At 41.2% G+C, this 23,583-nt stretch overlaps 2 protein-coding genes across 3 annotated transcripts; both read right to left on the bottom strand.

The window, feature by feature from the left end:
- Positions 1-10,186: 10,186 nt before the first annotated feature.
- igf2b (insulin-like growth factor 2b) lies at positions 10,187-16,915 on the bottom strand. Its single transcript, XM_069701852.1, has 4 exons — positions 16,731-16,915; positions 15,729-15,879; positions 13,993-14,174; positions 10,187-12,593 (listed from the first exon to the last, which is right to left on the bottom strand). The coding sequence occupies exons 1-4, from the start codon at positions 16,803-16,805 to the stop codon at positions 12,354-12,356; spliced, it is 648 nt and encodes a 215-aa protein (XP_069557953.1). The 5' UTR covers positions 16,806-16,915; the 3' UTR covers positions 10,187-12,353.
- Positions 16,916-18,560: 1,645 nt separating this feature from the next.
- On the bottom strand, positions 18,561-23,166 carry th (tyrosine hydroxylase). Of its 2 annotated transcripts, none has more exons than XM_069701849.1 (10): positions 23,084-23,166; positions 22,892-22,959; positions 22,733-22,783; positions 21,853-21,998; positions 21,634-21,769; positions 20,850-20,919; positions 20,708-20,764; positions 20,262-20,357; positions 20,035-20,168; positions 18,561-19,395 (listed from the first exon to the last, which is right to left on the bottom strand). In XM_069701849.1, the coding sequence occupies exons 2-10, from the start codon at positions 22,921-22,923 to the stop codon at positions 19,236-19,238; spliced, it is 882 nt and encodes a 293-aa protein (XP_069557950.1). In that variant the 5' UTR covers positions 22,924-22,959; positions 23,084-23,166; the 3' UTR covers positions 18,561-19,235. The 2 variants fall into 2 exon arrangements, with proteins under 2 accessions (XP_069557950.1, XP_069557952.1); XM_069701851.1 differs by having other exon boundaries at positions 19,261-19,384.
- Between the last annotated feature and the right edge of the window lie 417 nt (positions 23,167-23,583).

The raw sequence follows: 23,583 nt of genomic DNA, 5'->3' as shown, positions 1-23,583 counted from the left end.
TTACTTAATCCTTGTTGACTTTTGCTTTCTCACAGACTCGAACGCCGGTCTCTGAACACCGGAATCCCAGTTGAAGGTCCTGTGTTTGTTCCACCCAACCATCCTCAAGCTCATCTCTACATGGATGTTGTCACTCTTTTTACTTTGTCATTTGTCCTTCTTCGATCCGGGGGGTCGTCAGGACGTATGTCTTAAACGCCAAAGGGCACCTTGTGCGTATCGCTCACCCTTTCCAAATGGCATGTATTGGACACCCTGGGAATGAGAACGGGCTGAAATAGTCTGCAAAAGGAATACAAAATAAGTGAATCTGAGATCTCTGTCAGATTTCAAGACTTGTGATCCACATGGAAAATGACTCCATGCTTAATTGATTGTTCTCAGCCTACTTTTAGCCGTATTTTAGTATTATTGTCTGTTTTAACATTGTTTGTGTATCACTTGTCTGTTTTTTTTTTTCTGCAGCTGAAATAAAGGTTGAGCAAGAAAAAAAGATCAAATAAATGCACCTTTCAGGACCTCACCACCCCTCCCAACTTTCCCTCTCTGTTTCTTAATACAGTCATAGTAGAGCTGAGCAGCTGTCTGAGCAGTTACATGTGTTAAAAGAGACCCGAGCTGAAGTACAGGTACAGTTGGTCACACACAGAGACTCACAGTCGGCTCTCAGCACTGGGAGCTGAGCAGCCTTCATTGTTTATCAGACTGCAGGGCTGCAGGTGTTCAAACCTTCAGGACTAATAAGTGATAATACACTGCCAGAGAGAGATGGCTGAAACCATCAGCACAACCTCTTATTTTCACAATTTTTTAAATTAGTGTCAGTATGGAGGTCAAATAAAGACAAATTGTTATTTGCAGTGATGACCTGTCAGTAATTGCTACCAGGCAGCAGTTGATTCACTGAGCACCTCTGGGACAAACAGAAGGCTTGTAAGCAGCAGTTTGTCTGGAGGAACATCTCCCTGTTCAACCTGGCCTCAGACAGAAAGCTAACTCTCGCTTTAATGATAATAATAAGACTAACTTGGTACAGCCTCTCTCCCTCCGAGCCCACAATTACTAGCCTGGCACACTATGTACGCACAAGTCTGTCTGGGGAGCAAGCCACTGGATAATTCTTGGTTACCTGTTGCAGCCACTTCTCACAAACACACTTAACATGTAAATACCAGAAGAAAAAAAACCATCTATGGTTTTGAACACCCACTAAAAATGAACTTACATACACAGACATGCATTCAGGAACATGCACATACCACAATATGAATTAGCCAACATGTACAGGGAGATAAACGTGGATTTGCGGCTAATTTTCCTGCCCAAAACGTCTAGTTAAGGTGAAACCACCACAGTTACATCATCTTACGTGATTCAAAACCCCAAAGGGCATCAGCATTCATGTGAGAACAGGATATTACTGATGATGTTCTGAGTTAATTACAATAAAATGGAGGCACTTTGAGGGTGTTTTATAGCTTTATTATTACCCCGTAATGCACAGCTAAAACCCTGCTGAGAAGACTGGAAGTTGATTCCTGCTCTCAGGAATGACTGAACATCATGATTGTCACTCTGCAGCGAAATAAAAGCATCTGGAAATGTTATTATTTGGGGGTTTTCAGATGGGTTTTGAACCTAATGACTACATAAAATCATATTTTATTCATATTAATAATTTTTTTGATGACATCTTAATATGACGTTATCATTAAGTTTCAAACCAGGCAGTTTTTATTTGTCTCTTAAAAGTTAAGAATTTTAGTTGTCAAGGTTTTCACAGAACTGTGATGATGGTTGATTTAATTCATTCTGGCATTTGATTTTGACTGTCCTTAAAAGGGAAGCCAGTACACAGGTACTTACACTTGCTGCACTCAGATGCACTCCACAATGAGTACATGAGCTGTGTACTCATTGCCACCAAAGGTCTATAAATCCACATTATCTCCCATTCTGCCACCTTTATGGCCCAGCCATATCCTCTAATTTATCATGATGTGGCTGAACATTAATCAGGCCCATCCACACTGCACACTTGCCCCATTTATCTCAAATTATCTATTCACTTTTCTTCACTCAAGGAGTGATTTTTTGTACTATTAGATAGAGCAGGTGTAGATACTGAACCATGGACCGGTGTCCTGTGAGGTCACTGGCAGCGTGCCATTAATACTCAGCACTAAATAATGCGATGTGGACCGTCTTTGATTCTCTTTTTTTTTTTTTTTTTTTTTTACATATGTCAAATACAGAACGCTCCAAATATAGAAATGATGTAAATCCTATTCAAATTACAGTTTGACCTGCTTGTTTCATATAGTATTTATTTTTATAGTCAAATTGGAGACACTCTTTTTCAGAATAACTTAAATTTACAGCACGTGTAAACTATAGAAAAAAAACCTGGTATCAGTGGCAATGACTTATTCAGCTTGAGAACAACACTATTCATTCATTCATTCATTCATTCAAGTGAGAAAAGTAATTAACAAGATGTTTAGATCTTAAGCACTTAATGCAAATGTTCATTATATTTTTCCCTTTTTCTGCCCTGCCCTTCATATCTGTGCTGCTTATCACCTTTGTTAAAATGGTCCAATATAACAGCAGATAAAAGCTACTCATCAGAAGTTGTTTACATTTGAGTGCTGTAGTTTTACCACCTTGCGGCCATGAACGAGCCATGTTTTTCTCCCTCTCCGTCATGTGATCTTATTTTATTAGACTTTCTTGAAAACCTTGTGAGTGCAATCCTAATTGCACAATTAAGATTGATATCATACGGCTGATTAAGTAAGACCAGGCTGAAGAAGAAGTAGAAAACTGTTTGTAAATTGTCTCTCTTTCTATCATGTGTTGGAGGATATTTTTCCAACATAGTGATTTTATCTCCCACCACAGTTTTCCATCCCTGTATGTTCCTGCAGGTTTTGACTTTGGTAACAGGATAGTCTTAAGTGTGGCGAGTCCATTTGGATGTCAGCTGGACACAGAACATGGTCTTCATTTTGATTTACCCTGTAATATAGATCAGAATTATAAATGTATGCTTGTCATAATATGATCTCTTCTTCCACCACGCCTTGTATTATTGTGCATATGTTCTCGAGTTTGCCACAGTTTACTGGTCTCCCATAGGCAGACCATTAATTGCTTGGCGCCTCTCAAGAAAAAAAGGGAAAAAAAAAAACAGGAAAAAAGCAAACAAAGAAACAGTTTTGTTAATAGCCTGCTGCTGTTGGCTGCTGATTTGGCCCAAGTAGTAATGCCAATTCTTTTGGAACACACACAAACATCAAACTGCCACCCATCATTAGCAGGGCTCCATGAACACAAATGCATGAGTGTGTATGTATGTATGTGTGGGTATAAGTGCGTGCATGTGTTCACATTTTAACATGTGTAAATGTGCATGCATATGTTTATGTATCCATGTTTGCTGTCATGTGTGTTTATGTATGCCTGTTTGTTTGTTTATGTTTGCCCGTGTATGTGTGGGTTTTCACACAGAAAACGTTGCCGTCACTTGACACTGCCGCATAAAAGTCCACACAAACATACGCATACAGACACACATATGTATATACATAGTCTTCCTGTTGTGGCATTTCTGGATGTCTTCCCATCCACGTTACTGAAGCATGAGAATGAAATTGACAGTTTTGGGCTCAACGATGGCACAGCAGACACAAACAACTGCTGCCAGCTTTCATGGCAAGTCTCAGTAGACAATGGTTTAGGGCAGCCAAATGGCACAGTTGCAATGTCCTTCTCGAGCAATTTCCTCACAAATATTTTTGCTCTTCTGCCATGTTGTTGTTGAGTATGTGTGTTTGTGCGTCTTTGGTGCGTGGGCTATGACCACATCTGAAATGTCTGTCATTCTTAGAAAAGGTAGTTGTTTTTCCAGGATAAACTGATTTGCAATTATGGAAAAAAAAATTCAAATGAATTTACTGGGGCTTTATGTAAATAAATGATCAGATATTAATTATTTCATGAGTGAGGAGATTTTGCACACGATTTCTGCAGAAACCCGTACAACACCAAAAAACAGAAGTTGCACAAAAAAAGGTCAAGGAGAGGAAGAGAAAGAGAGCAATAGGAGGAACAAACTCTCTAACCTCTGGGCCTTGGTGAGGGCCAAAGAAATGGAGCTTATCTTGTTTATGTGGGGAAGATAACTAAAATGCTCATCTGGCCAGAGAGAGGAACCTCCACCATAGCTGTATGCTGACACTGTTCACTGGGGACTTGAGACTGGAGCCTGTTTATGTGTGTGAGAGCATGACAGCTGGACACACATGCTGGAACGCACTCAAGTGTTGCACAAAAGTCCAACTCAACACTTGTCATTCAAAAGCACATAATAACATCCACAGGGATCTGTGAATGGTTTATAAAAATGGAAGTAAAAAAAACATGCAGAAGAGAAGTTTGTTTCATTGCTATTTGTGGTTTTTTTTTTTTTTTTTTTTTTTTTTACTTTTCTATTGAATCGGCATCATTCAATTTTTCTGTATTTTTAGTAAGACTTAAAAACTTTCAGAAACTACAAATGTGTTTTTTTTCCAGCTGAATTTACCGTTGTCGGTCTATAGAGTTCAGTTTATCTGGTAACCCTTTTAGGACTTGTGTTGTTTATCTCTACCTGAACAGAAATAATATTGCCAGCCACTCCAACAGAGAGTCATCTAAAAGAGTTATTTGAAGTGAGGGATAGGTATGGATCATGGCCTGCCTTGTAATTAAGAGAGATTGCTATTTTCCCCTCAGAATGGGCTCTCCTATCCTGATCTGTAATTATATGTTGTTCAAACATAGAGGGGAGTGTCCCTGGTTATTGTGCAGCCTGCTTTATTGCGCCTCTACTGCCACAACAAGTGCCAGCATCACTGATTGTCTGCCTTTGGTTTAAAAGTTGCACTTCTTTGTAGTTTAGCATTAAGACTAAAATGCATCCAGCAGGGTTCGTTTATCTGCCACAGTTTTGCACCCATCACTGTCTTCCCACTAATGTGCCTAATGGATCATGGCAGGAAGGCATTGCCGGTGTGTGCACGTGTATTTGTGTGTGTGGTGTGTGTATATTCCCAGGTAGTGCCCTGGTGACCCCCACATAGTGACACTGACGTGCAACAATGATGAATGCCCTGAGAGAGTGAAGTAAGGACCCACCTGGATAATGTTAAAGTTAGAAACTCAGAAACCTTAAACGTTACAAGATGCTGACCTCCTTGTTTAATTAAGTGCAGCATTTTGCTTTTAAAACATTTACTGCCACCCACTTCACTCTTCCTGCAACACCTCCAATTAAATTTTGCCTTAAACAAGTCCATGAATATTTAAAAACTGTCAAAAGTGATGATACTCCCTGTTGAAAACTACAGATCGTGTGGACGGATTTTGTTTGTTTGAAAATGTGCATAGTGTTAAATCTTAAAAGTGAGAGGCCACAGAGTGTAACATTTGACCCCTGTGAATAAGTACAGCCCAGACAGTCTCTGCACCACACACAGAGTATATTTTGGTGTAAAGCTGCGACCCCCTTGTTTTCCAGTAAGAGGAAATTGTCATGCCATGACCCAGTGACCACAGTGGAAACCACTTCCCCCTTTGTTATGATTTTGTATGGCTTAACTACTTCATTTCCCATGTTCAGGCCCTCCAGAATTCAGGCTACCCGAAGGGCTTTGTCACATCCACATTGCCCTGCTGTTTCTGACATCTCTGACCTTTCGGTGTGTGTTGACAAAGACACCAAAAGCCTCAAAATTGCAAAACTTTACAAGTGTAGCATCCGAAGCCCTCTATATATAGAGAATGAGTGGGCTGCGTGTATCCTTCTCCTGCTTTTTAAGACATGATCAGACACTGACCAAAGACAAACACTGACATTGTGAAGTTGTTTTTGCGTGCCTAAGTAGTTTGTTTTTGCCTCATTATCACACAATTGAATTCAGATGTTTTATTTTACACGTAAATTTGTTGAAAATAAGAAAAGACCTATGATTATGACAACTTGAGCGATGTAAACAACATGAACACACATAGTTGATTCAGGAAGAAGATTCAGTAGTCCTGACCTTCTTCTCTTCTCCTCACACAGTTTTTCTTTGTAGAAAATCCACTAAAACTTCCACTTCATTGTTAATATTTCAGAATCTACGGTTACATAATTAGGAAACGCCTCACCGCAGCTCCTGGTTGATTAGGAATCAACAATTAGGTAGTTTTGTGGGGCGCTGAAGAAACACAATCCCCTCTTTATACTCTGGCTCTGCTGTAACCACCTCAGAGCCCATGCAAGGATGTAGATTGAATTATATTTCACATTATGAACTTAAGCTCTTTGGGGGAAAATTAGCCAAACGGTTATGTTTCTGTGTAATTAACGAGAGAGAGAGAGAGAGAGAGAGAGCATTGGACGCTCGAGCCCGTACACACCACACACAGGAGTTTTGACTATTCCAGGGGGCCAGTACAGTTTGTCCTGGCCATAGAGGTTCTGTGGTATGACCCCTTTTCCCTCTAATTCTCCCTCTCACTGTCTCTTTCTCTCAATCTCATTGCCTTCACTCTATCCCCTTTTCAGTCCACAGCAATTAGAGAGGCAAAGTGGGAAAAGAGGAATGTGTGAGCACGCTTTGTGAGGATTGAGAGAAAGAGAGAGGGAGTACAAGGGAGAAAGTGAGAGATAAAGAGAGAGGTAGAGATGAGAGATAGACAGAGGAGGAGAGGAGAAGAAAGGAGAGGAGAAGGCCTGTCTTAATTGGCCTGTGTGGCCACGCTGGGCTGTGATGGTCTGGGCTTGCCAAACCCTGTGCCTCAATAGTTGGCCTGGCCTTACATGCATCCCGTGCATCCGGCCAACCACAACTAACTCTAGTGTGCTCTTTGGCAGTTTCCAATGTCAGGCCTGGGAGAGTTGTGCCACCCACATCTACACTCCGCTCCACAGTTCAGGAGGCCTCTCTGATGGGGATGTATGCATGGGTTTGGGTTTATGGTTTATTTGGCTCCTCCACTTTAGGTTGAGGTGGCATTTTTTGTGCTCTTTCTATTGTTTACTTATTTAGGATAATTTTATAGTGATTTTATGTCCAGGCTCCAAATTTAGATGCAGAGGTCCTTTCAAATTTGGCAACAAGTTAAAAATGCACGCACCAAAATTACATGCATACTTTGGATAGAAGAAAAAAACGTGTACTCTTCCACATATTAAGTTCTGTTCACGTTTTTGCATTACAAAGTCATAAACACTCTGTAATTCCACAGTAAATGAGAATGCAATTTCCTTTGATCTGTCTATACTCAAATCGTACTCTCTAGACTGCGCCAAACCATTGCGCTATCACTGTTAATGATCTCGATACTTTGGCCTGATTTGTCTTGTTTTAGTTGACTTATGTTGTGCCAGACGCTGCCCTGCCAGGCATTGCAGTGACATGATGAGCCCTGAGGACCAGAGAGTGCCTGATCTCATCTCCAAGTTGTTCAGTCATACTTTGTATAAACACCTGCACAGAACAGTTTCAGTCCCAGAGTGTGCACACACACAGTCACTGTGTGAGAGTGTATTAAGTGTCACTCTCACTGATTGTGTCAGTAAGAGTAAAGCATTTTTCTGGGGATGATGCATAAAGAACATTACACTAATAATAAATTGATCAATTAAGTGAAGTGAGTCAGAGGTGAAAGTATGTGAAAAAAATTCACGTGTTTACGTGCACGTTCAGGATGTGCATGCTGTGTGTGGACTTGTACAGCCTCTAGCCACCCTTCAGAAACAAACTATTTTTGACAACGTACACTTTCAGTGTTTTTCCCTCTTTCTGCTGGGGAATGGACTCCTTTGTAGGGCAATAAGGTTTCATGAGACAGGCAAAGGTGATTTAATAGAGCGATTTATGACTATAAAACACAGAACATGAGCTCCTCTACGACGATAGCCGACCAGCTTCTCCACTTTGCCAGAAGCAACACATGTGCATCTCATCACTGTTAAGACAAAACTTTGCACTAAAGCCAAAGAAAAAAGATTTCTTCACTTCTGGCTGTAAAGTTCAAAGTCTTTGATGCCAGCCTAAAACATTACTAATAGCTACAGTAAACTCTGCTGAACCAAGATAACCCCGGTGCCCCAAACTGTTCCCTTCTGGGAACAAAGATACTATGCTGTAAACCTGCCCGGTAACAGACATCTCATGTGTGGGTATGTGCATGCATGTCAACAATGAAAGGTTGTGCCATTTTCAGAACATGCATGTGATAATTTGAGACATGTCGGTTACTAAACTAAGCCACTGAAGTGGAGCTTGCTCCAGTAGTTAATAAGCCACCGGAGGATGGAGGGATGGATGTACGGAAGGGTGTGTCAGAGGCAGCGAGAACAGGTCAGGTTTTAGTGTGGCATGCACAAGAGGAAGGACTGAGGAGTTGCGACCAGCCAGCTTGTCACTCTGAGAGAGCTGATTTCCACTTTGGCACACTGTGCCCTATCACAGAGCAGACAGACAGAGACAGAAGGACAGCAGTAGAGGCAGGCAGACTGAGAGAGAGCAAGAAGAGAGGGGGGAAAGGGGGCTGGTGGGTGAGAGGAAGAGAGAGGGTGCTAAAAGCAACTGGAGATTCTTTGCAAGGACTCAAGATGTAATAAATAATTTACAGGGTACATGAGGTTTAATTGATATAAAAAGATTTCGAAAATGGCCCTCAAGCTCAACACACGGAGGAAATTGTGAGCCCACATCCAAGACTGGCAAATCCACCGAACAAAGCAGTACATCTTTTAGACTTTGTATGTTTGATAAAATGTTTTTTATTGATATTAAAAATGAAAGTACATGAATTGTGCATTTCGGACGTTCTAGCGTGCAGAGGTTAAATCAATAAAATACACACAGGCTGAGTGAGCTACTGACACAGACAAAGTTGCCGTTGCTCGGCAAGATATCTCTTCATATTCAGCGAAAAGAAGTGGTTGTCTTTCACGCCATTCATAAGAACACTAGAGTAGCCTGTTTGAACATTACAATAGTGAATGAATGCAGTCCTAGCAGGAAAATATAAAATAAAATATAAAATATAATAATAATATTAATAATATAATAATAATAATTGCACTGCCTGCTTTGTTGCACAACTGAAGTAGAATATAATTAGAGACAAGATGCAGCCTTGATAATTGAGATCTCTCTGACAGAAAAAAGATATAATGTATTCTCTTGACTCTTCACCGCAGTATGGTGAGTATCCATTAAGTCTCCATTTCATGGGATGATGCATGACACAATAGAGGAGGAAACTATAATGTGGCACAGAATGACCTTGTTTCTGACATGGGCTTCAGTGGTTTGTCACAGAGAACTGTATCATTGTGACCAGGTATGGGTAACAACCTCAGCTGCCCTTCCACAACAAGGTTATCACTTGAACTCAGCAACTACTCCACTTCTCCCTCGGAGAGCACAGATCTTTTTTTTTTCCTGAGTGCTTCAGAAATGGTTCAGCGTGATAGCCCTTCATCGAATGCATAATGGATGCATTATTGGAAGATTGCGAGGGGAGAATGCCACCCCCAAACACACATGCCATGCGAATACAGAAACATACTGATGATGCATAAGACCAAGAACATTGTGTTTCACAAACAGAGACATAGATAGATAGGTAGGTAGGTAGGTAGGTAGGTAGGTAGGTAGGTAGGTAGGTAGGTAGGTAGGTAGGTAGGTAGGTAGGTAGGTAGGTAGGTAGGTAGGTAGGTAGGTAGGTAGATAGGTAGGAAGGTAGGTAGGTAGGTAGGTAGGTAGGTAGGTAGGTAGGTAGGTAGGTAGGTAGGTAGGATAGATAGATAGATAGATAGATAGATAGATAGATAGATAGATAGATAGATAGATAGATAGATAGATAGATAGATAGATAGATAGATAGATAGATAGATAGATAGATCTCTGTTTGACAGACAATGACCTTTTGGTGACCTTTGATGGTTGCTAGCATTATAGTGACATCATTACCTCCAATTAGGGCATCAATATGATGACCTGGTTAGGTCAAATGAAAGCTAAACCCTAAATCTACAGCTAAGCGGGCATTTATGGCCTCATGACCCAACCAACACACAACAGCATCAATGGCACTGGCACACGAGATGCTCCGTAGAAGATCATAGGACACCATGCACAATTACAAAGACATGATTTAATGAAGGACTGATCATTCTCCCCGCCATCAATACTAAAGTGGCTTCAAAAACATAGTGGGTTTGAGTACAATCAATGTTGAACAGTTATTTTTCCAATAATGAAAAAGTCACTCACTGATGCTATCCTTTTCTCAGACAACCCTGACAGGCTTCTGGAAATCCATGCAGACCAACGTATTCAGAGTATGTGCCTATTTCTGTGACATAACAAGCCTAAGCAATCCAGGCTATGCTGCTGTTAAAATATTAATTTAAAGTAACTATGGCAAATGAAAAAAGGAAAAAAAAAGACATTATTTTTGGTACAAAGCATCTACAAAAAAGCCTTACAACTCCAATTGGAAAACAGAGATCATAAAAAATAAATCCGTCAGTTGAGCATCAGTGCTACGTATATTATTTGGACCAATTTTTCAAATATATTTCATAACAAAATAAATAATGCCTTTATACAGTGCCCTTATTTGTATTTCAACAAATAAACAAAAAAGCTTGGCGGCTCATTACGCAAGATACAGCTCAGACTAAAGGAAAATAACACAACGTCCCTGGAAACTAATTATATATCTATATATCTATATATATCTCTATATATATCTATACATAGATATATATATATATAGACGTGTATATATATATTTTCAAGTATTTGTTTTCAGGCAAAAGCATGTGAATACTACTGATATACAATAAAAATAAAATGTTAGTTGACATTATTGCTGTTTTTTTCCCTTTGAATTGAAATTTTGTGCCTTTCTTTAAAAACTGCAAAATAACATCATAACAATAACCATGAAAACAAAAAAAAAATGCCTAACTTGGAAAAACAGGAATGTCACGGTACCAGAAACTGACAGGGTTTTCCTTTTTTTTTTTTTCATTGAAACATTGATATGAAAAAAGACAAAATAAAATATAATCATCATTATCCCACTCGTTCTTTGTCCATGCCATGTTACTTCATGTCAAAGCAGTCTGCAAAGCCATGGCAAACAGGGAGTACTGTCCCAGAACTATAGTACTGTCCCAATCCAGGCGGTCCACGGTGTCCAATATGTGTCCCCACACTGCTCCATGTGTCCGGCAGCCTCCGAGGGACAGGAGGAACAGGGACTAGATCTCAGGTCCCCCCTTTTGCCGCTTATGCTGGCAAACTAGAAATGAGCAGCCGCTAGCACTCGCCAACACAGCCCATGTTTTTCCTCAGTGACTCTTCCCTCTTGACATTGCCACTGCCAGGAGCTCCCCCATATCCTTTATTTTCCTTTTTTAAAAGTCACACTTTCCTTAAAACGGAAAGTTTTAAAATTCATTCAAAGAAAAAAAAAAACGTGCTTTTCGACCTCTTCTTTGAGTCCATTCCCAAAGCTAGCACCATGACATTTTTTTAAGCTACACGTTCATTGTTCATAAAAAAATAGTGCCATTTTTTCTTTACTTTGACGTAATCCGTGGCAATGTGCAATTTTGCAGACTCTTTTCTGCTTTTTGTTTGTGATCAAAAGGTGCTGGAACAGGAATCTAATTTTACAAAATAATTCCTTACAGTGTGGAAGTCCCTTTATAGGTAGAGGTGCAAACTAATAAGGAAAAGAACTAACAGAGATTTTCTTTTTGCCTCAGGAAAAATGATGTGGAATGGATTCTTTCATGCAAGCTGCTCTTCACTTTCAGTTGTCTTCCACAAGGACAAAAAACATTCCGCTAGGTGTCCTCTTGACACTTGCAAACCACCGATCTCTTTCATCTTCTTTTCTCACTTCCCCTTTCTCTTTTGCTTAAGGATCCACCTGAATTGCATTCAGCCGAATTGTTAACTTTTTGTTCAACATTTGTATTTGTGCCTTTTGTATCAGTGACTGAAAGAGAGAGGGAGCGAAAGAGTTCAGACAGGAAGAATGTGAAGGCATGTTTGTGTGCCGGAGGAGGGTGGTCGGGTGGGGGTTGAGGGGGGCGTTAGAAAAAGGGCCAGGGGTTCAAGACGTAGTGGAGGAGAGCGAGGGGGAGGGATTGGTGGGCTCGGACAGGGCAGGGGAGGTCAAAGAGGACTGCCACAGAAATGACGTCAGAGACAAAGCTATAATCCCCTCGTCTTTTTTTTCACCCTCAAAACTCTTGTCTGTGCAAAGGGCTGGCAGCGGGCTCATTTGTGGTTGACAAAGTTGTCCGTGGTGAGCAACACGGGAGGCAGTTTGCTGGGCAGGCTGATGAGGGGCCTGTGGAAGATCGACTGCTCCTGGGCTTTAATCTTCTCCGCCTGCCTCTGAGACTTTTTGGCCTTCAGGATGGCAGGGACACCCCTCCGGAGCCGCTGGGCCGCCTTCCTCTGCCACACCTCGTATTTGGAATACTTAACGGTCACATGCGGCTTCCTTGGGACTTCCTATTGTGGCGTGCAGGAGAAAATAGAGGAAAAAAGGGAAAAGAGTGAGTCAGTTCATTAGGGGTGATAAGATACGGTACAAGTTCTTATTATAATGGAGGAAAGCCTTGTTTATTTTATGAAAACATTCAGTCATTGTCAGGCCAGCAAAATGGAAATCAAATGTCATTCTTATAGTACTGAACGTCATAACAGACTCGCCCTGCCTCTGACTTGCCCTTGTTTTGGTTTCCTTGACTGAGAGAAGCCATCAACAAGTGCTTAATTCAGCCTCTTTAACATACAGTCAAAGGGAAGGGCGGTCACTCATATACGTATGAGCAGCAAGTCGTCATTCAGCCAATGAACTGCGTAACATAAGATCGAATGAAACAACACATGAACACATTGTCATTTCTAAACTTCTGTTCTTACACAGCAGGCTCTTGTAAACAGCAAAGTGTTGTCCTGAGCACCAGAGATTGAGACAAAGTGGGAGTGGTGGCAGCGAAACCAGAATTTATGCGTGAGTAGCCAGTGCTCCATATGAATGGCTTGTTTTGGTCCTGCCACTTGAAGAGTGTTTATCCCCCTTCATTCACTCCAAGCCTTCTCAATAGCCAAAGAACAGCTGGCCCTCAGAGCAAGCTGTACCCATCAACTCTCGCTACCAAGACAAACGAGGGACATGTCCAAACTAATTCCCCTGCAGCCTGTTTTTTTTACGTTTCAGACAAAAAGTCCATTACATTCCTCTTGACATTTACAACATTTAATTCTTTTTATTTAAATCTCTAGCCACGTCACGTCACCAACACAGATTTTCTGACAAGTCAAAGAAAAAACATTTGAAACATCTTTCTAGGCTTTTCTGAAAAAAGTTTTTAAGGGTTTTTAAGAGGTTTGGAAAGCAGCCATAACTCAGTCTTGTGACTGCAATGAAAAGATCTGAAATGCTTTGACAATCCCCCTCCCATGTTTAAGATATATTTCAGAGAAGCTCTGCAGGCCAGGTGGGGGTGTTTTTGACCGGCAATTCATTTAGAGAGCTCGCTGTTCTGTGACTAATAATCACACTCAGAACACACTGTTTTGTTACAGACCAATGGTCTCCACCATCTCTCATACTCTCTCACAGACAAACGCACTTAAGTCTGCAACTATGACTCTGCTGTTTCCTTAATGCAGTGTGCTGTGACGGTCTTGCTGTTTTCCACGACGGTCAGCACTTTGCATGGCAGGTAACTGCTTACCATTGACCATTTAACAAGATAAACCTGTCTTCGCGTGGGTATCAGTCTGTACTTAGTGTCAGTGACATAGGGGTGAATGAGGTGCGCAGTAGATGGCAGGACAGATAAGAGACCAGGATTAGCATTGTTTCCCATACTGGTGTGTTGTTGTTGTTGCTCAGACGTACCGGTTTTAGTGCGGGCATCACGGGTATGACCTGTAAAGAGGTGGCCGACACGTCCCTTTCGGACTTGGCGGGTTTGGCACAGTACTGCTCCAGCAGGTTGAGGTCACAGCTACGGAAACAACACTCCTCTACGATCCCACGGTTCTGGGTGCGCCGGTTGTTACCCCTGCTGGTTGGCCTACCTGAGGAGAAACACAGCAAGCAATGAAGACAGGCAATGAGGAGGGTGAGGTTAAGGCCTGAAAACACAACACTGGCATCAGTAATGAATCTAGGTTTGTTTTTGCAGGATTACTTCGACAATCATAGCAGCCCTTGGCGCAAAGAGGATAAAAGGAAATCTATGACCAACTGCAACAAATCTTTTTGTTTGTAGAGGGTAATCTGATTAGGGCTATCTGGAAGTCTTTAAATGAGTGAATACACAAGTAAACACCCTGTGCTGTAGAGACCAAAAGAGACGGCTAAGCTCTCAGACAGACCTTAGGGTGAGCAAATACATAAAATGGAAACTCTTCTGTGACCTTGTCCTTTGTCAAGTCAGCAGAGATAAAGAGGCTGAGGAGGGATGTTGGAGAGGAGGGGCAGAGAGGTAGAGAAAACAGGAGAAAGGGGATCAGTGCACAGAGAGAGATAGAGCAAGAGGGTCAAAACAGAGGGGAAGAATGCATAACAAAAGAGCAAGAGTGTAAAGACATGAGAGAAAAAGGTGCAAAAGAATAAGGTGAGGGGATGGATGGTTAGCATGTTGCAGAGGGGAACATTATCCGCGATCAATAAAGGCCTTGTTTGAAGTCCTGCGACCCACACAATGTTGGAGAAATCTCATGAGAGGTATGGCTAGATTTGATTGCGGGAAGAGGAACATGAGAGAGAAAGAGAGGGCGATCCAGGGGGGGAGGAGAAGGCAAAGAGGGAGGGAGGGGAAGGGAAGCACATCTATGTTGGCCCAAATTGGATAATGATCTTTCCGATTGGAGAAAAAACTTCTGTGGCAAGCAGCACACAAAGAAACTGCTGGTCTGTTCAAGGCGAAAAGCAGTGGGTGGGACGCAGCTAATACCTTTTCTGAACGATCTGAATTATCAGAAGAAGGTGAAGTTATGTATATCACAAACACCGCAGACTATGCAAACAGAAGCTTATCCAGTCGAGGATTACCAGCTCCAGCTTTTACAGCTATGCCATCATCACTACAATGGAAGCAATGATCAGAATTGATGTTAATGATCTTTCCTCTCAGCCTGACATCAGCACCCCCCACCCGGCTCATCAGTGTGGTCTCCTGGCCTGGGAACACTGGTGCTGAGGTGACTGGTATGCCTCTTGGGGTGCTATTACTTTACTGGTAAACAAGTGGCCCATTGTGTCCCTGAGTCCTGTGTGCCTTCGCCTCAGCCTTTCATATGCAATGAGAGGTATGGGCTGTAAGCAGACTCAGCAGAGCAGCCTGGACGAGGTCTTGAGACACACAGCTGGCTATAATCTCCCTCTCTCTCTCTCTCTCTCTCTCTCTCCTTCCGTCTCTCTGTCTGTGTGTGTATGTGTGCGTGTGAGAGTGTGAGTGCGTGAGAAAGAAAAATAGCAAACACGCATACCACACAGCCACAGACAGTCTCAGCTATCCAAACAGATGTGTGCGAACGAACAACAGAGATTCAACAGAGGGAAATAAAAAAGGCCGAATCAACATTTATGCCGCTCATTGTGAAAACTTGTGACGGTCTGAAACCTACTGAAATAGAAGCCTCTGTCTTCACAGACAAACTGCAGCGCATCCACCAATTCTCCCCCACACAGCGTCTCTGCCGAGGCCATTTCCACAGCGTAGAGCGTCAGGGTCAGCGCGAACAGCAGCGCACGGCTGGTCGAAGACATCTTCTTGATCTGCAGACAAAAACACACGTTGCAAAATAAAGCATGAGATCACAAAACGCAACTACAAAATGTATTAAGAGGTAGAATATAAAATGCAATAATAAAACTGAGATGACAGCCAGATGTTTCCACAAAAAGGCATGATCCTAATAATACGCACACTTGTACAAAACGTACAATCAAATTATGTTCTATGTATTGACCTACTAACTCAGAAAAAGTATTTTGCTTAAAATATATAATGCCAAATGTGCAGATTCCCCCTGGCTATTATCAGCTGCTGCCATGTGTGTCGCACCTGAGAGAAGTGCTTATTCTGGAGGAAAAAGTCGACGGTATCTCTCGCTTTCACACTCTTACACAACTCTCCAGAAGTTGCAAAGCCGGCTGCTCGATAGTTAACTATCCGAAAAACCAGACTCAGCATATATTTTCCCCTTGCTCACCCTGGAGTGAGCTCACTGACCCTCGGACCTACCGCCCCCTATCTGCCGGCAAAAAAGACCAGCTGTTTGCTCCGCGTCCAGCGAACGGCGCACCATCCAGACAAAATATGATTAAAAATGCCTCCCATCTCCTTTTTCTTCTATCCTACCACAAATTCCTCCAAGCTTCAAGCGCAAAGCTCCCAGCGCTCTCCATGTCATGAATGCATCTTCAACTTTCTCTGCTGTATGCACATTACGAGATGTCCGGTTGCCCACACTGCACAAAACTGATGCGGGCAATGCATCTACTGAACCCGAGGCTGTTTTCGCACTTATAAAGCCAAGCACACATCGCTAGAACTCTGCCAGAGGTCTGGCATTACGCGCACAGCTCAACCGGACAGTATAAAAGTATTTGCTCCTTCTGGTTACCTTCATTCTGCTGTTCTCCGTTCTCCGGCAGGTGTGGCAAAGTGAGTGGTGTCCGTGTCTTTGCTGGGTTTCCATGTCAGGTGGCAGTAGTCAAAATGTTGGAAGTTATTTGGTTGGAGAGATTGCAGGTGAGTTAGTTTCCCAGTTGGTGAGACTATAGAGGTTGTGAGTGAAAGGCTGTCCCAGGGACCAGGCGACAGGCAAAAGTTCTCAGTGAGAAGTATTATATACCAAAACACGCCCCTTACACCCACCCCACCCCCTCGCTCCTCCTCTTCACGTCTGATAAAAAAAAAAAAAAAAAAAAAAAAAATGGCCCAGAGACGTTTTATGGAAAAGTGCTTAAAGGGAGAAAAGGCAAGAAGAGAACGAGAGGGTGAGAGTCACCAAAATATGGAACACTTCCATAGGCATTTTCCACGTTTACGCACTGTAACCTACAATCACAATGTTTACACACGGGACGCAGACTGAACAAGAATAGACGTAATTCCTTCGACTCCAAGAAAAATGTCAATGTCTCCGCCCTGCTGTAATTAAGATTAACATCCAGTGGAATCAGTGTGGCCAATGTCTGCGGCTTTCCTCTGACTCAGGTGTAGATGTAGTCACTGGGGTCAAAGGTGTCTGACAATGGAGTGGATACTAAGGTTATCCGACCAGAGGGGAGCATAAACAGGGGCAGATGCAGTGAGGGAGGATGCAGCAGTGACTCAGTGAGGAACTTCATGTGTATTTCAAATGTAGCTTCATATGATGGAGATCCACGATAGATATAAGAGAATAAGACCAAAAAAAAAAAAAAAAAATCTGAGCATTTCTCACCCATTATAGATGACAAGTAAACTCCTTCCTTAGAGTCCAGTAAAACCTCGCCCAGATGTTGCACAGGCAGCTTCACAATAGACAAAAGGTTGCATACATTGAGTTGGAAAATGTGATTTTATATATGAGCAAGCACATTCACTTTTTTCTTTGTGGAACTGTATGAGGGTTCCCTTATGTAAGTAAGTGTGTCTTCACCAAAAGGTAAAAATCTGGGCACGTCTTCAGACTGAGACTGACACCTACTGGTCCGGTTGGAGAACCTCCGCTTGTTTGTCTGGCGGTTTTTGAAACAGCTGCTCTGTGCTGGACTGCTGATCCGAGGTCTGTTTCACAGCCACTTACCTGACCAGCAGGAGTTATGTCCGGACAAGCTCCCGAAAGTTTGATTTCTTATACAATTTAATATTTTTCCGTTGTGTTAATACTCATAGGCAGTATATTTCCTCAGGTATCCTAAATACCACTCAGTAAAGTATATCCATTCGGGGAATATGAACTTGCACCATTAATTTAGGTGTCAGTACCATTCATTTGGGTGGTGATCATGCAACACAAATTTTTCAAAGCTAAAATATATCTGATTTTAATGTATGTATGACACTTAATATTGTTTCCATCTATGTCTCTGCACATTTGTTTTGTCATTCAAATTTCAGAAGCGTATTTTTTTCAACATTGAGTAACGTTGCAAAACAGCACATTTCGGCTGCTGGCAGGAGAAGAGCTTTGACAAAATTTATTCCATTGATAAACTCAATAAATATGCTGTGATTTTATTATCTGGCACAACCGGCTGGACTGCTCCCTCTTGTGGCAGATAAATGTAAACTATTAAATAGTCAGTTATTGTTAAACAACGATTCATATAATTTAGCGATTTCATTTTCTCTTGTCAGGCACCAAAGGATCAGAAAAGTATTATTATTTATATATTTTTCTTGAATTAAAGGAATACAATTTGATAAAATATGTAAACTTGACAGCAAAATGTTAATTTGCAATTCTTTATTATTTTAATATTTGTAATCAACAGTTTATTACGTTTTAGTATGTCTTTTTTACTATGGATCTACACTGTAAGACAAAAAACAGCATAAAATACACTGCGAGACAAAAACAGCTTAAACCCAATAAACCAGCAAATATAATTACTCATATATTGAATTCACATTTCTGGAAAATAAAGCCTTTAATAGAGCAGTTATAGAATATTTTCTAAATAAAATAAATAATTAAAATATACACCTTAATCTCCACTGTAACATATTTCTTTGTTTTTAAAATACTTAAATCATTGAGTTATCTTTTAATACATTCTTAATCACAGTTCCCTTGGATTTTGGTTCCAATTGTTGACACATTTCTCAAACAACACAGTTTTGCTTTAAAATCATGAATGGCCCAGTCAGTAAAACCCCATCATTTTACAAATACATCCACACCCAGCGAGCCATTAAACATCTTTGGAAACTTTGCCAAACTTTGCAGTGTTATGAGGTTTTAATGGTCGCAACTTTGTTGGCCAACCAGGGGGCCACAACAAGAAAACAACTCAGCGTCATACTGGACTTACAGCACAGAAAGATGAACACATCGATGTGGTAACATGTCGGACATTGCAGAGCTCAGCGGAGAAGGAAGCAAACAACAGCAGTATGGTCACAGACGAGGACGTCATCATGACAGAACACTGAGGGCATCTGCCAACACCTTGAGCTCGTCCTTCACACCTTCCAGGCCTCCTTGGATCTTCAGTGGGTTGTCCAGGACCTCGATGCTACTGGTGTACGGATCAAACCTCACTGAGAAGGGACGCTTGATGCCAGCTACATATGTCCTGGGAAAAATTCAAACAGGTTAGAAACCACAAAACTGTGACCTGAAGAGCTCAGAGGTGCAGGTTGTCTTCGAGCTCCTCCTGAATGTATGCATTGAAACTGCCCTGTCTGGAAGTTGTAAACCCAAATATTTCACTTGGCTCGAAGAAACTTCCCTTTGTCTGACCAAAAACACCTTGTTGTTTATGCATATATGCACTTTACAGAGACATGAATTTCCACTGCATAAGAAACACATTCATCTCTAATAGTATTCATGATGTACTCTGTTTCATATTTACTACGCTTCTCCAAACATCCCCATGCATATTTTTCTCATCCGGTGCGGCAGGGATGTCGTGTGCTGTATTCTACTCGAGATTGAATACTGTCAAAACACTCACTAAAGCTACTTGTTTTGCAGGGCAACATTTGATGTGTTTGCCAAATCAAACTCCAGCATTTTGCCTTGGTAAGAAAGACTACATTAGTAACAGCTGTCTTCTGGCTGCTGTGGCTGACCTACAAAGGTTTGTGGCCTCAGGGGTTGGCTGGCTGTTCTCTGACCTTGTCCTTACATAACCCTTCTCTTTTTTGTTTTTATTTCCTATTTCTCTCTGTCTTTTTAAGTTATTGTGTATTTGTTTGTCTGAAAGTACCTGAATTTCTCCTTTGCATCTGAAAAGCTCTCAGAAATAAAGTAGACAGGCTGGTACGTCTGGTCTTGATAAGGCTGCAATGCTGCAGTCTCTGGTTCAAACTCTCTGGTCTCTGGTTCATCAGACAAAGAGTGCTGGACGGACATTACAAAAAAAGATGTAGGGTTAGCTGATGGCTCAGTTGGCTGCGATCGGTGCATTGAGAAAAAGATTATGATGGAACGTACCACAAGTTCTCCATAAGAGGAGAGCAGTCCAGCCCCATAAGCCCTCACTTCACCATTCTGTTTACATAAGCCATACTCGACTGTGAACCAGTACAGCTGATGGGAAAAACAGAAAGGGGGTGACTCTAAAAAGGGATACTGGGGTGGACAATCAGTTCATTATTTATATATCACATTTCAGATGAGGGACTATACAAAAACTATTGGATGTAGTGGATAAATGCATTAATTTGTGATCTAGGATGTTGAAATTGTGAACATATTATGCTTGAAATTGAGGCTAACTTGAGTTAGTTGGAGTGTTCATGGAGAGGGCTCAATGTAAATAATCTTGGGGAGGGTCTTTCTTTTTATAAAGTCCAAGATGAGTTTATTCCCATCCCTTCACCTCAATCATTTGTGTACAGTCCTAATGTGTTGTTGGTGTTGGAGGACTAGAGTCTTACTGTGGACAGTTTCTCAATATCTTCATCCGAGGCTCCCAGTGACGCCAGACCAAGGTTCTGCAAAAAACAATCAAAACATTTTTAGACAAAACATAATAGCTCATGCACGGGTAAATGATCATTTATAAGGCTGCAGGACAACCTGTGAAAACTGGGCAAAGGTACGATCAGCCAGCATGGGGACGTGGCCCAGCAGCTCATGGACACAGTCACTGAAGAGGGAAAGAGAAAAGAAAAAAAAAATCAACTGTGACCATGTTGAAGCCAAATTGAAAAAAACTACACAGATAAATTTAATGAAATACAGATTTTGTGATCACAAAATGGTAATTCAATCTAGTCGCATTACAAAACAATGGTTACGGAGTGAAAACCAATTCTGTGCCGCAGTGAAAAAAACATTAAATTGACCCCACAAATCTGCACTTTCCTTTTTTCTCCTGACAAATCAGCTTATTTAAATAAAGAAAAACTAAAAATATACATCTTTATGTACTATTAAATCTTAAATATTCCAAAGAATACTTCTTACATGACCTGCATTGGTTGTTTGTCAGTGGATGTTTCATGCTGTGTGCTTAGTCTTTTTGCTTGTGTCATATATTTATTGTATTGATGTTCTAATGTTATGTGGGAATTGTTGAATTGTTGGGTTTCTATGTATAATATTGTAAAGTTCTGCTGCAAGGACTTTTATGTGTTAAGTGCTATGAAATAACCTGTGTTGTGATTTGGCGCTATATAAATACAATTTTATTGAATTGAATTAATCAAAGTGACATACCTGCACAGAGTGAGAGGAAAGCAAAATTAAAGGTTTACTCAGCTTTATTGTGATATTGACACACACATGGATTTGCATGGCACTGGCTGAAATATGTGGCAGAATTAGATATAAGAAACTAAGCCGGAGGAGGAATACTCACGGTTCTGGGGAGTGCATGGGGGAGGAGGAGTGTCGGATGTACTGGGTGCACTGGAACACCCGGAACGCCAAGCTGGCCAGAAAATCTCTGGCTGAGAGCAGACCTGCCACGGGACGCAGCTGAAACCCAGTGCGCTCTGAAGAGATGCAGAGAGAGAATCAAACTCTGGTAAACATCTTTAGGTTTCAGTGCTTTCATCGTTTCTCATCTCATCTTTACCTTTGAGGAAGCATGACACATCTTCCAACTGGGGAATGTTGTCTGGACTGTACCCACAATGCTTTTCCAGCAGACGAAAGGCCTCGAGGTATTCGTTGCAGGCATGGGTGGTATACAGGTCCCGCAGGGTGAGATAGACTTCCCGCCTAATATGGGGTGTAACATCATAAAAATGTATTTGTTCATGCAAACATTTTTCTTGACATAGAAAAGGGATGGAAATTAATAAGTAAGATGCAATTGAACAAGTGTGAATAAGGTCCAATTTAATTTGGAAAAAAAAATATAACTTATATATTGCACTGCCACTAAGTATTATTTAAATTTATATATACATTTTTTTTTATCTTTATCTTTAAAATTATATTAATATGTTTTTTATGATTTATTTTTTCTTTCTTTTAGTTTTTGTCTTATGTAAAGTACTTTGATTCATATTCCTACAAATAAACTTTCCCTTTTTATGTGGCTGAAACATAAAACTTTTCTTTTGTCACGCACTGTTCAAATAGAATTATTGATACAGTGGAAAATGCATTGACTTTTAAACTGTTCTTATAAAATCCTTTGTCTCTGGGCCACTGATCCACTGATATATTTTGTGATTCGACAAGCTCAAGCTGCCACATCTAGATTGCTCTGATAACGCCCCCCATCTGTGACTAATTTACCAAAATATCAAAAGGCAAATCATAAGCAACTGTCAGAAACCAGATGAAACCAACACAACAGTGCTCTGACACGGAAACAGAAAGCAGCTTGTTTGAAAAGAAGTGACAATTTATATTTGGTTTAAATTTTGATTTCATGCTTGTTGCTGCGAGTCTTCAGCCTTCCCAAATATGAACAGCATTTGAAATGAACATGCAGCAGCCCTTACCATGTGCCAATCTCCTCCTCTGTGTATTCCACCCTGGGAATCGACTGGCCGCTGAGGACAAACATACATACACATTTATCAGGAATAATCAAATTTATGATTCATGTCTATTTTTTTATGGTTGTCTGTGCATTACTTAGTGAAAAGACTGTATCTTACTGTCTGTATCTGAAGGCGATGTCGCCAATCATCTTCCTTCTCTGTCTGTAGGCAGGGTCTGTGTAGCCCTGCTCAAATCAAATATATCAATCACTGATCACATTTTCTGTGTCATGACATATTGGTTCAACCACATAACCAGCCTAGTAATGAGGATAATTTCTCATCTCGTATGCTACTGGCATTACTTACAGGATGGTCTTGATCTAAATCTGGATCAAATTTCGTGACCAGATGATGACATTTGTCCAAATCCACAATTCTCTTCGGGAACCAGTGAACTAGAAACAGGAAACAGGAAACAATTCAGCTGTGCTGTTTTTGTGCTTACTACTGCAAAATATAAATTGATTTTATAAGAGGTTAAAGGGTGTCACATTTGACTTCTTTGGTGGTTTTAACATCCTCTGCGTTCCTCTTGATGGAGCCGATCAGAGTGCTGACGTCTGAGAGGTGCACCTCACAGCGAACAAAGTACTCCAAGCCTTTCAGGTTGTCCTTCAGTTTCCGGCATGGTCGTGTCTCCAAGTGGTGAATTCTAGATTCAAATGTCTGAAATACAGTCAACGCACTGAAATGCAACTCTGGCAGCGGTACAGGATGATATTCAAAGCATGTTAAAGGAAGCACAGCGTCGGATGTTTAGGGGAATATTCTGGATGCACACTAGACAGTTTAAAATGTGGAACAGT

The sequence above is a fragment of the Brachyistius frenatus genome, unplaced genomic scaffold (assembly GCF_029030835.1).
Source record: "Brachyistius frenatus isolate BFR_SWC_R1_liver_20210118 unplaced genomic scaffold, ASM2903083v1 Contig_39, whole genome shotgun sequence".
In the NCBI taxonomy this organism is placed as follows: domain Eukaryota; kingdom Metazoa; phylum Chordata; class Actinopteri; family Embiotocidae; genus Brachyistius; species Brachyistius frenatus.
This window is presented reverse-complemented; position numbering and strand designations above follow the sequence as displayed.

Bases quoted from the DNA above. Each gene is read 5' to 3' on its own strand.
- th (XM_069701849.1), bottom strand. From the start codon at position 22,923: ATGATTGGCGACATCGCCTTCAGATACAGACA. The intron at 22,784-22,891 runs GTAAGATACAGT...GTTTGTCCTCAG, and splicing joins ATCGCCTTCAGATACAGACA to CGGCCAGTCGATTCCCAGGG. The intron at 20,920-21,633 runs GTGAGTATTCCT...TTCCCTCTTCAG, and splicing joins CCCATGCACTCCCCAGAACC to TGACTGTGTCCATGAGCTGC.
- igf2b (XM_069701852.1), bottom strand. From the start codon at position 16,805: ATGGAAACCCAGCAAAGACACGGACACCACTCACTTTGCCACACCTGC. The intron at 15,880-16,730 runs GTAACCAGAAGG...TTTTGTCTGCAG, and splicing joins CGGAGAACAGCAGAATGAAG to ATCAAGAAGATGTCTTCGAC. The intron at 14,175-15,728 runs GTAGGTTTCAGA...GTTTCTCCTCAG, and splicing joins AGACAGAGGCTTCTATTTCA to GTAGGCCAACCAGCAGGGGT.